Source organism: Gekko japonicus, unplaced genomic scaffold (genome assembly GCF_001447785.1).
Source record: "Gekko japonicus isolate JY-2015 unplaced genomic scaffold, Gekko_japonicus_V1.1 scaffold1613, whole genome shotgun sequence".
In the NCBI taxonomy this organism is placed as follows: domain Eukaryota; kingdom Metazoa; phylum Chordata; class Lepidosauria; order Squamata; family Gekkonidae; genus Gekko; species Gekko japonicus.
In genome coordinates this window covers 216,850-229,568 of record NW_015173182.1, presented here as the reverse complement: position 1 = coordinate 229,568, position 12,719 = coordinate 216,850, and the positions used below count along the sequence as shown (strand labels likewise).

The window sequence follows — 12,719 nt, the reverse complement described above, 5'->3', positions numbered from 1 at the left end:
TCTGTTGGCTGCAGTCGTAAACCCACATTCTGCATTCCAGTTGCATGTCATAGCCATGACTGCACATGGGGGAAGTGTACTCCCCCCCAAGGTAGTGCATTAAAATGCAACATCAATAGGGATGCCGTTTGTCCCCTCTCAGTGGGTAAACTCCTTCTGGCACTTCCCCCATCCCCCACTGACGTTCACTGTAGCAGTGAGGGGAGGGGAAATGGGAGGACTGGCATTGCTCAATGTCACTTCTGGGTCAACAGCAATGTGTTCAAGTGACACTCTAGGATTCCCATGAAACTCTATGGTTTCCGGGAAATTCTAGAGTGCCATGCAATGAGGTGATGTCACTTCTGGGTCTCCACATAAGAACTGACACCACCACATCAAGTAACACCAATTTTGGCAATCTCCGCCCCCCCACCGGCCTCTCGCCAGCTGCCAGCTAAGATATCACCTTAAAATCTTGAGTATACACTGTAATTGCTGTGCACATATGATCGTGGTATACTGTAAAGTTGTGGGCTGATGCTAAGAGATTTGCTGCGCTGATAACTGAGTGCTGAGGATCGGCTGAGCCCACCACTGTATTAGTGCAAAAACTTCGTGTTGCTGGAAATATAATCAAGAGATCATACATGTGTGGAGACAGTCATGTTTACATGCTGCAATCTGCCAATCAGCAGTTTCGGGATACCTGAATTTCAGATAATCTAGAATTTTGCTCCATGGTCATCAGAACTGTGCATGCTCTCTATGGACTATACCGTTTTAGAATGGGGGGGGGATGTGAGGACTGCATATCTGACTGTCCTCCCGTGTAAAAACAAAGAGAACTCTGAGTTACAAAGCAGAGGGGTAGACGAGCGTTCTATCCAATGCCATTTTCCCCTACATGACCGAGGATTTTTAGATGGGACAAAATTCAAGCATGCCATCACCCTGCTGCCCGAAGTGATTTAATCCAGCAAGGGCAGAGCCCACACGATTTTTCTGATCATACCATGAAGACTCTGCCTCCCAGGGGAACGGCTTCATTAAGAGAAACATATGCTGCTGGCCAGCGTTCTCACCCTGACCTCTCCTTTCCTGAACAGACGTTTTTGAAAAGGACAAGCTATATCTGACAGGGTGCCATATTGTGGAGCAGGGTGTGGCCCGCTGAGCACCGGGAACTATTTCATCTGAGGAGCAGCCTTATTCTCCCACAGTGGGAAAGGGGAAAGGGTGTGGCGCTGGGGCTGCCAGCCTCCAGGTGGTGCCTGGAACTCTCCCACCACTACAGCTGATCTCCAGACCACCAAGACCTGGAGAGAAAATGGCTGCTTTGGAGGGTGGGCTCTCTGTGGCATTGAATCCTGCTGAGGTCCCTCCCCACACCTCACTTTCCCCAGGCCCCACCCCCAGACTCTCCAGTTATTTCCCAACACAGAGCTGGCAGCCGTAGGTGGCACTCCTTTCGGCTCAGCAAGCCAGCATGTGCAGGAGTTTCCCCGGAACGACCCTCTCTTCTACTACAAGGGGAATGACCTCCCACATATTTATCCCAGGGACCTCAAGACAGCATAACACGGTTCTCCCTTCCTTCATTTTATCCCGTGAGGTAGGTCACCCCAAGATGGAGAGAAGGAGTAACTGACCCACGGTCACCCGGTGAGCTTCATGGTGATTGGAATCCGGGTCTTCCTGGGTCACACTTTGAGCGTCTCGGCAACGCAACCGCTCAAGGTCTCAAATGTATTTGATTCCAGCTGTGCTGGAGGCTGGGAGCCAAACTGGCCCCGGGTGCTCTACACACTTCAGTTGTGGGAGGTCTGCTCAAGTTGGCCTTGAAACTGTGCCAGTCTTTGTCGTTAGCACTGGGCAAGGTATTCGCTGCTCCCATCAAAAGATCCCCCCCGACACACGTACACAGATAATCCTACAGCGCTTGAGTTACATTCTGCCGTTTGTGAAAATTATACGCATTGTTTGCATAGGCTTTCTTTTATGTCACTGGTCACCGGGAGGGATGAGATGCTGATGTCTCACCCCTCGGTCTGGGAGTTTTGCATCCTAATCTAGAGGCGTGTGAATGTGAGCCAGATTTGTGTGTGCTCACGAGGCGCGCTTTACGTAGCCTCAGATGGGACGGAGCCCCTGCCTTTATATCAGTTGGTTCTGCAGCAAATAACCAGGTGGTGCTCTTTACTTCCATGTCATGGAAGGCTTCAGCTACATGTTCCCGCACTTTAAGCTGCTACCACCCTTGCCTTAAAGAAGGCGAGTGTGCTAGGCTGGGCAGGGGGATGGGGTAGGAGGTGGATCGACAAGTTTGGCCTGCTTAGATGTGGGAAAGGATCGGTAGAGAAGGTTCCCTCCATCGTTGCTCTTTTCCGTTTCTCAGCAAAAACCCTCAAAGGAGAAACAATTCTCCAGCGGTTTGTGCTAAAAAACAAAAACTGGTCTATCTGGAGTACTTGTATCAAAAGTTTTTAGGGCTTCTGTCATCAGTGGTCACTCAAATAAAATGTTGTTTCCAAAATCATGAAGGAAGAACTCTGGCTGTTACGTTGCTACCAAATTAAATGCCCAAGGGTGCCGGTTGGCTGTCATGTGTGGATTAATGCAGGGGGCAGATGTCGCTGTCATGAACTGTCCCCCCCTCCCACAAAAAAATACCCCCCCCATGTGGTAATAATGTCCCAGTTGGTGTTTTGTCTGTTCTTCCAACAGCACCATTTCGGTTTCCTCGGCAGCTCACCAAGGAACGCCCAATGTCTACTTCTTATCTGTCAAGTCACGCTTGGGCTCCTTCTGTGGGCTGGTGGCAGTCCAGGTCTCCCTTCAGCTCCAGGCTTCCCGGCAGCTTGATCCCGGTTTTCCGATCCACACACCAACATTTCCCTCGCTGCCCATCCAATGCCGGGTGACACTGGAGAAGAGAGAAGGGAGGACTTTCATTGTTGGCCCACAGCACATGCAAAGTACATCAATCTCCAGTTCTGACTAGCGTTCCCTCTAAGCTGAGTTAGTGCGAGCTAGCTCAGTTTTTTAGCCTCCAGCTCACACATTTTTGTCTTAGCTCAGGAAGGAGGGCTCCAGAGCAATAGTCAAATGGCTCACTCACAGAGGAATTTCAGACAGGCGATATATTCCGGAAGAGGAACGGTTCCCAAACAGTTTCTAGTCTGTCATTTCAGACAGAACCGTTTGAGAACCGGTTCCCTTCCAAAATATATTTGTCATTTCATACACAATTGCTTCTGTCCCGTTTAGGAAATGGGGCTGAAGCGTTTTACCTGTCAACCGCTTCCAAGTACTCCTCAGTTTCCTCTCCCGGTTCCAATGCGCTTTTTCCCACCGTTTTTCACCCGCGCGGGCGATCTCCAGCTTTTTTTTTTGGAACATTTGTTTTATAGCGTTATTGCGCTATAACGCTATAATGGAATAGCACTATATCAATCCCATTGGAATACATGGAGTGTTTTGTTATACTGCTATAGTGCTATAGCGCTCTAAAGCGAACAGTAAAAAAAAAAAGCCGGAGATCGCCCGCACGGGCGAAAAACAGCGGGGGGGGAAGCAGTGCAGTCTGAAATGGCAAACCACTTCAGATCCAGCTCTTTACCGGAAGGGGAAAGCCATGTGTGAAATGGCAGCCCTATACCAGTTTACTCCATGACGGATCATTACTGGCTTGAAACCGGGTGAAACTGGGTAATGTGAAATTCCCCACAGACTTAATGCCAGTAGCTCACAAACTAGAATTTTTGCTCACGAGACTCCACAGCTTAGAGGGATCACTGGTTCTGACATACTTATTCTATTTTCTGAGCTACTGGCATTAAACGTTGTGAGCAGGGGATTTGGCTACTGCATCAATCAGTTTGTTCTGGAGCCCTCCTTCCTGAGCTAAGACAAAAATGTGTGAGCTGGAGGCTAAAAAACTGTGAGCTTGCTCACACTAACTTACCTTAGAGGGAACACTGCTGATTACCTATGTTGTCTTTCTCCTCAGTTGAACCCAAACAGATGAGGACGGAGACCAGCCGCTGTAGCCGGACCGTGCCTGAAGGAGTCGCTGCGAAAAAGTTCAGACCTTCACCGAGAAACCGCCGCCTGGAGACCGAAGATCCCTCCACGGAAGGAACAACATAGAAGAGCTCGGCTGCTCAGGTGCCCGGTAGGCACCCACCCTCCCCTGTACTGTGGCCCTAGTCAGGTGAAATTGACAATGCTCTGTACACCGCTCCGAGCCTTCGGGAAAGAGCGGTATATAATGTAAAAAAAAAAATGATAACCAGAAACCAAGCTTGTCATTCTTTTTTTATCTATTAAAAAACCATCTTCACTATTTTGCATGCTAATTTAACAACCCACCGTCTATATATACAACTACGATCTGTAATTCTGTAATTCCATTTCATTGTCTGAGGAAGTGTGCGTGCACAATGAAAACTCACACCTTTGAATAAGACTCTGTTGGGCTTAAAGGTGCCCAGGGGACTCTAACTTTGTTCTGTTGCTTCAGACCAACATGGCTGCCCACGTTGATCAGAGCACATACAGCTATTCCTCTCTTCACTCAAGACTGGCATGTGTTCGACAGGCTGGAGCAAATTCTGCTCACTTGTTATTTGCTTGCAAAAACGATAGTCTCATTTGTGTATTTCCCCTCTCCAGTATTCTAAGATGCCAGAGCTGTTGGGTGCAGGGGTTGAGAGGGCTTGCTACATTTGTCAAATCAGTGTTTAACATTATTACCTCAAAACCCATTTGAAAGCAAACAAAGTTTCAGGTTTGTTTGCTTTTAAATATCCCTTCAACTTGAATCTCAACAACAAAACTTGGGTGTGGGGGTGTGGGTGTTTGGTGTAGTTGTTAGGAGCGTGGACTCTAATCTGGGAGAACTGGGTTTGATTCCCCACTCCTCCAAATGCAGCTGCTGGGGTGACCTTGGGTCAGTCACAAGTTCTGGTTAGAATCTTCACTATGCAATGGAAAGCTGCCATTGGACCTAAGTGGGACAGTCATACAATCTCAGCCTAACCTCCCTCACAGGGTTGTTGTGAGGATAAAATGGAGGAAGGTAGAGGGTTGCCAATCACTTTGGGTCTCCACTAGGGAGAAAAGGGGTGCCTAAATGACTATGTTGATTCTCTTGGATCTCTCAGTGGCTTTTGATACCATCGATCGTGGTATCCATCCGGATCGCCTATCTGGACCAGAACTGGAAGGCACCGTTCTGCGGTACTTCCAGTCCTACCTTGAGGGTAGATTTTAGAAGGTGGTGCTGGGGAACTGCTGTTCAGCCCTTTGGCCTATGGGGTCCTGCAAGGTTTCATCTTGTCCCCTATGTTATTGAGCATTTACATGAAATTTCTGGATGAGGCCATCTGGAGATTTCCGTCACCGATACACGGATAATGCTCAGCTCTGCCTCGTGTTTTCAGCTGATCCCAGGGAGGCTGTAGAAACCCTAAAGCAGTGCCTGGAGGCAGTTTTGGAGTGGAAATGGGCTAATCAACTGAAGCTTAATCCAGACAAGATGAAAGTGCTGCTGGTGGGCGGAAGGTCTGACCCAGGATTCAAGGTGTCACCCATTCTGGATGGGGTTGCACTCCCCTTGAAGGAAGAGGTCTGCAGTCTGGAGGTGTTCTTGGACCCAGGCCTACTGCTGGATATGCAGTGGCAGCTGTGTCCAAGACTGCCTTTTACCAGCTTCCACTGATCAGCCAGCTGTGGTTTTTCTGGGGCAGGAGAGATCTGGCCTCTGTGGTGCAGGCCCTGGTGACATCTAGATTTGACTGCGGTAATGCGCTCTACATGGGGCTCCCCTTGAGAAGTGTTCAGAAACTTCAGTTGGTACAGTGTAATTTGGTGTAGTGGTTAAGTGTGTGGACTCTAATCTGGGAGAACCGGGTTTCATTACCCACTCCTCCACTTGCACCGACCTTGGGCAAGCCATAGTTCTGGCACAGCTGTTCTTGAAAGAGCAGTTTCTGTCAGAGCTCTCTCAGCCCCACCTACCTCACAGGGGAAGGGAAAGGAGTTTGTAAGCCGCTCTGAGACTCCTTTGGGTAGTGAAAGGTGGGGTATAAATCCAATCTCTTCTGTTCTCTTCTTCTATGGAACGCTGCTGCCAGAATGTTGACTGGAGTGGGCCATAGGGACAATAGCACTTCAGTCTTGTTCCATATGCACTGGCTTCCGATTTATTTCCAGGCATAATTCAAGAAGCCAGTCTTGACCTTTAAAGCTCTATGTGGTTTGAGACCGACATATCTCAAGGACTGCCTATTCCCTTACGGACCCACCCGACCATTACGGACAACTTTGGAGGCCCCACTTCCAGTGGCCTGGGTGGCAATGCAGGACAGGGCCTTCTCAGTTGTGGCCCCAAAGCTCTGGAACTCTCTCCCCAGGGAGATTTGTCGGTCCCTTTCTGTTGCCGTCTTCTGCCAGCAGGGTGAATGCTTTCTTGTTTCATTTGGCATTCCCTTGATAATCCCTCCTTCCTAACCAATGTTTTTGTGTTTTGTATGTGTTTTAACTGTTTTTTAAAACTCCTTTACAAATTGTTCTAATGATGTATGTTTCAGAGGGTTTTTTTATAACGGTTTTATAATGTAATATTATCCTATATGTTTTAAATTGTCAGCCACCTTGGCAGTCATTGTAAGGGCAGTAAGATGGGATACAAATTTTGTAAATTTTTTATTTCTTTATTAAATTTATACCCCACCCTACCCCGCGAAATAATAAATGAAGCAAGCAAATAATATTTTGCTTTAGAAAGCCTTTGCCCAGCAAAGAGCAACCTGGGACCAGTCCTATGATTTTCACGAATCAAGCCATCCAATGACATTTCATAAGAAGATAAATATGAGCCATGTTGGATCAGACCAATGGCCCATCCAATCCAACACTCGGTGTCACACAGTGGCCAAAACCCAGGTGCCAACAGGAGGTCCAACAGTGGGGCCAGGACACTAGAAGCCCTCCCACTGTTGCCCCCCAAGCACCAAGAATACAGAACATCACTGTCCCAGATTGAGAGTTCCATCTATACTTTGTGGCTAATAGCCACTGATGGACCTCTGCTCCATATGTTTCTCCAATCCCCTCTTGAAGCTATCTATGCTTGTAGCTGCCACCACTTTCTGCAGCATCTCTGCAATTGTGGAATGCAAGAGCCTCTAATGTATGGATAACTCCCACTGGAAAGAAATTTAAAAACCAATTTCACATGTGCTCCTTAAAGTGCTTTTCAACCTCAGTGTATATGAGTGGAAATCAGAAAAGCAGCTCTAAATTCACGAGTATCATATTTTTGATGTGTGAAAAGCAGGCCATTTGAAATGTACCAATGTTGGCTCCCTGAACTTATGGAGGGCCAAGCAGGAGAGGATGATTTACAATCACGTTTCAACCTTCCTGAACTTTAAAGCACACATATGATTTCAGTCTCATGTTTGGAATTTTAATGATCAAATTATAGCCTTGCCTTGACTTTTGACAGGGGAAAACACTGTACTTTGGCACACACACACACACAAAAAGGAAAAAAAATGTGGAAAAGATGTCAGGAAGGGAACCCAGCTCAGAACACATGCCTTAGGGTCAAACCAAAGCTTTCCAGAGTTAATAACAGCAGGGGAAACGGTTGGATCCAGGAAAGCCACATTGGGGGGGGGGGAAGGTTAACCAGCCTGTCCTCCTGCACTCTGGCCCCAACCTGAACTAGACCCAAATACAGCTGTGTCTTAAAATGCTAAAAACATCAACTCACATATCTTCCAATCACTGTGTTTGTTTTGGTTTTGTATTTACAAGGTCCCTGGTTTGATACCACTAGAAAGAGCTACAGATAGTGTGGCTGGGGAAAGCCTCGAGTCCACGAAAAGACACTGTCCCTGGGGGATGGTGGGGAATTGGTATGATTCAACATCGACGGGAACCCAAAGCAGCTTACAACATCTTTTCCCCTTCCTCAGTCTTCATATATTCCAAAACATGATATATTCACCCAGTTCCACAGGCTAGTGATATGCAATTTCCAGTGGACTATCTACTTTCTCTTTCTGGGACCTGCATGAACAGGGTTACTTGGTCTAACCTGGCTGCTAGTGGGGGGTCCAGTCTTGTTCCAGGAGTCTTCTAGTCCATGCGCTTTGCACGTGTGCCACAATGAGGTCACCCACAGGTGACATCATCGCGCTGGGCTCGTTGGGCGGGATGCTCTAGCATCTGGGAAAAAAACCCTCTATAGTTACCATAGAGTTTTTGCCCAAATGCTAGAGTGTCCCCCACATGACATGCCCGACACAATGATGTCACCTCTGGGTGATGTCATCACACCAGGCATGTCAGGCAGGGTGGGGCTCTTTGGGGGTGGGGCTCCCCTGCCAGCCAAAATTGGGGGAACATCCACCCCCATTGGGGTCCCCAAAATTGGGGGAACACCCACCCCCATTGGGGGGATGGCAACCCTATGCGTGAAAAATGCTCAACTAGGTGGGCCTTAGCATTTGCGTTTTTAAGCAATATTTGCATGGTCAGGGATGTCTCTTCACAGATGTATCTATGTCATCACTGACATTAGCTATATCTCTCCCCCACCCCCTGCAGGATTAATAGAAGTTTCAGTCGTGATGGTGGAAAGTGCCCTCAAGTCACAGCTGACTTATGGCAACCCTTTATGGGGCTTCCAAGGCGAGAGACGTGGTTCAGAGGTGGTTTGCCATTGCCTGCCTCTGTGTCACAACCCTGGTGTTCCTCGGTGGTCTCTCATCCAAATCGTAGCCAGGGCTGACTCTGCTTAGCTTCCAAGATCTGATGAGACTGGCCTAGCCTGGGGGGATGGATGATTTAGATCAGAGGGGGGGGGAAACCATGGTGGAAAGGGAAAGGCTTTAGATGCTGTCTTTCCAGCTACTTCCCTGACACAACTAGCAGCTTTTAAGTGAAAATTATCACAGATTTCCTGCATCACGTGTGCTTTGGTCCTGGTGGGAGATCCTAAGTACATGCTCTGCCTTTGAAAATGTATAATACACTGTTGGTTTAACCTTTTAAAAAGTTGACTATGCAAGACCGAGGTAGCCCTTAGGGCTGCCAACTCTGTGTTGGGAGATTGCTGGAGATTTGGGGGTGGAGCCTGGGGAGGACAGGGACCTCAGTGGGGTACAGTGCCACAGAGTCCACCCTCCAAAGCAGCCATTTTCTCCAGGAGAACTGATCTCTGCAGCCTGGAGATCAGGTGCAATTGTGGGAGATGTCCAGACCCCACCTGGAGGATGGCACCCCTACCACCCTTCCTGGGTGTTACCTGTTTGGGGTGGAAGTTCCCATTGCGGTCACAGTTCGGGATGATATACAGATCTTCATGGGTCCGGGTTTGTGAAGCTGCTAATCTCTCCAGTGCTCTGTGAAGCTCACTCTGACATGCTCCGTGGACCTAAGTCCAAAAGAAGAGGGAAGAATCACTTCACACATTTGCTCTTCCCCGTGGCTCTCCTCGCATGTCCAGGATGTTTGTTTCCATGGTTTTTGACATTGGACCTCTGCCTCTCCCTCTCTGGGATGGGATGTGTGGGAGGCATGGAAATCAGTATATATATTTTGTTCTTCATCCACCACAGTTTCTGTTGGAGCATGGGAGCTTGGCCCCTCGGACAAAAGAGTTCTAAACAGTTCTTCCCTGACAAAGTGGAGGATGAAAGAAAAAGGCATTTTTCCACTGGCCTGGCCCCTTCTGTCTCAAACTCCAGGCAGAGTGAGCATCACCATACCCTGAAGTGGGGCCACTGTTGGGACCCAGGTAGGCCCATAGCCAGGATTTTGTGGCTTGCGAGGCAATTTTTCTTCTGGTGGGGCTGAAGTTCTCAGGGCAGAAAGAAAAGGCATTTAGCCAATAGAAAGCTGTTACCAGGATAGATCTCTAAATTGCAAGTTGTCAACCACTTTAGACAACAGTTCTCAGCTGCTGCAAGTTAATCACTTCTGCCAGCCTAAGCAACAATTCTGATAACAAGCCAGCAGGTGGGGGTGAGGACTTCTACAGTCAAGAAAGCTAACACTTAGGCAGAAAAACTCTCCTAAAGGAGACCAGTTTCTTGACACAGAGTTAGAAGGTATCCTAGAGGTCACCTACTCCAACCCCCTTGATCAGTGTGGGAATTAGTCAACCACAGCACCCCACTCTGCTTAAAGGAGTGCATGCCTTTTGAAAATGTTTTTAAATGTTTTTGGGGAAAGCATTTACAGGAGAAATTCTTGTGGGGCTATGCCTTTAAGAAAAGGGTTGGAGCCCCCAAAAGCCCCACTGCTTCCAACAGGGCCCACTGCTGCTGGACAACTCACCCCCCCACACACACACACACACCACTTCACCCCCTCTGCTTCTGGCTAACGTTTATACCACATGGTCTCCTCATAATTAAGATAATCATGTTAAAATAAATGTCATGATCATTGTGTCCTTTGTTTAAGGATGCAGAATTTCATGAAAAGGAATGGGTGACGAATCCAGTCAAGATCAAAACATGTGATGCATCTCCTGGCACTTTAAAATGTTTATTTTAGTAAGCATCAGTGCTTCATTCTTATGGCCCTTTCTTACATGCCCATGGAAATGCTGATCACCACTTTGGGGGCAGGAAGCAAATTTCCTCCAGGCCACTTTGGCTGGGGATCCTGGAGAGGGTATTTTTTGCCACTTTCTGGGCATGGAATAGGGGTCACTGGGCATGGGGGGGAAGGTATTTGTGAATTTCCTTCATTGTGCAGGAGGTTGGACTAGATGACCCTGGAGGTCCCTTCCAACTCTATGATTCTATGATTCTATAACGCGTGTTTGGGATAGGGGCTGTACAGTACAGCAGGGTAAGGGATGGTAAACTCTTTTTCCAGAGACATCCCACTGCATATGAATTGTAATCACTCCAGGGCTCAATTAATCTCAAGTCGCTCTGCCATCTTAGAATGGGGGAGGGGCAAAGGGTAGGCTGTGATACAACATGGCTTGTGGGTAGGGTTGCCTGGCAACCAGAGGGAGGTTCAGGGGCAGGGGTATGGAGGGCGTGCAATGTTCTGTGTTTTCACATCTGGTGAAAACCTGGAAGTGATGTACAGTAGCTCTAGGAATTGCGAGAAACTCTGTGGTTTTACCATACTTTCTGGTGGTTCCTAAATTTACTCTAGATCACGTCTACTTTTTCACCAGAAGTGAAGCAGTGGAGCACATGATGATGCCATTTTAAAAAATGTTCTCCTGCTGCTCAAAGCGGCGGCGGGCAACAAAAGCTGAAGGTGGGGGGGTCCTTGTCCCTGCCTGGGGGAAAGGTAGCTCTACTTGTGGGCTCTTTTGGGGGGGGGGCAGATCACCAGCAGAGCTGGCCTGATCCAAACCAAATGAAGCTGCTCTGTGGCTAAAAGTCGAAGAGTTAAGGTCTATGATAAGGAACATTGTAAAACAGCTACAGCAGACCTCTTCAGCTTACGGTATAAATACAAACAGCCAGTGGATTGTTCTGGTTAAAGAACTGTTTTCTTTGTGCAAGCCTTTAGCAGCTTCTTGCACATTTCCCCAAAACGCCTAAGCTCGCATTTACATGTTACACTGGAGCATTTGATGGCCTCACTCAAAGCTCTCAGAGTTAAATGGCTAGTAGTAATTGAAGTTGGTCAGGTGATTCCATTTCCAGCAGGGTGGAGATACTGCCTTTACTTAGCTCTGCGGTGAGAAATAGGTTCAAGGATCGGCAAAGAGGCTAATCTGCTCAGATGTGATTTATGGCTCCACCTCCCCTGAAGAGAAGAAAGCAGAACACCTCACCACTGGCCGGGTATCCTCCCGGGCAGGTAGGATGCCAGTGCTCCTCATCTTGACCCCAAGGTTGATCCTGTCGCGTAGTTTGGCTTGCTGCTTCTGGAGGCATTTTTTGTCGTGACTGCTGCAGGGGTTCAAGTTGTTGCTGGGGAGTTCAACCTCCTCCTGTTCTAAAGAGGAACAAAGGCACAGGAGGGCGAAAAGGGTCAATAGAAGGGTTTTAGTTTGGGGGGGGGCAAGGGTACAGGGAGCAATCCCAACATGTTTTTAAGGATAAAGATGCATCTCAAGGTGCTTCATGATGGTTGCATTATAGGGCCAGGCTGTTCAACAGCTTCCTGCCAGGCTTGCTACATACCTACCTGTGGTGGATATACTCCTGCCCTCAGCCCCAGTCTCTCACTCTCAAGAAATTAAGGAGCAGGAGAAAAAAAATGGCCACCATAATGACGCTCTAGGAATTTTCCACCATGCCTCTATGTTCTTTACCACAGAGTTTAGGAGAAATTCCTAGAGCATCACCATCAGTGACATCATATCTGCCACAACTTCCACCCTCCCCAGGCACCACCCTCAAAACCTCTCTGCAATAGCATTAGGTGAACTTCCTAATCTCTCCCGGGCCCTAGATAGGAAGGAAGGGCGAGTGGAAGGCAGGAATGGAGAAGAGGAGGTAGAGAGAGAGAGAGAGAGTTAGATAGGGGGGAAAGAGAGAAACGGGGGGGAGGCAGAGTGGGGTTAATGGTATTATTTTGGAAAGAAAGGAAGGGAGAAAGCTAGGAAGGAAGGAAAGAAGGAAGGAAGGAAGGAAGGAAGGAAGGTAGATGGGTAGAAAGACAGAGAGTGAATGGGAGGAAGGATAGTTGAGAAGGAAGAAGGGCAGAGAAACAGAGGGGGGAAACAGAGTGGGTGA

The 12,719-nt window shown here is 48.1% G+C and overlaps 1 protein-coding gene across 1 annotated transcript in view; it reads right to left on the bottom strand.

Annotated features, from left to right (window-relative positions):
• Positions 1-1,399: 1,399 nt before the first annotated feature.
• The window catches only part of IGFBP4 (insulin like growth factor binding protein 4), a 104,952-nt gene continuing 93,632 nt past the window's right edge, over positions 1,400-12,719 (bottom strand). Inside the window, exons 2-4 of the mRNA XM_015422582.1 lie at positions 11,813-11,976; positions 9,305-9,433; positions 1,400-2,905 (exon numbers count right to left, since the gene is read on the bottom strand). Coding sequence (XP_015278068.1) covers positions 2,771-2,905; positions 9,305-9,433; positions 11,813-11,976 — 428 coding nt within the window. The 3' untranslated portion in view covers positions 1,400-2,770. The remainder of the gene's footprint in view (positions 2,906-9,304; positions 9,434-11,812; positions 11,977-12,719) is intronic.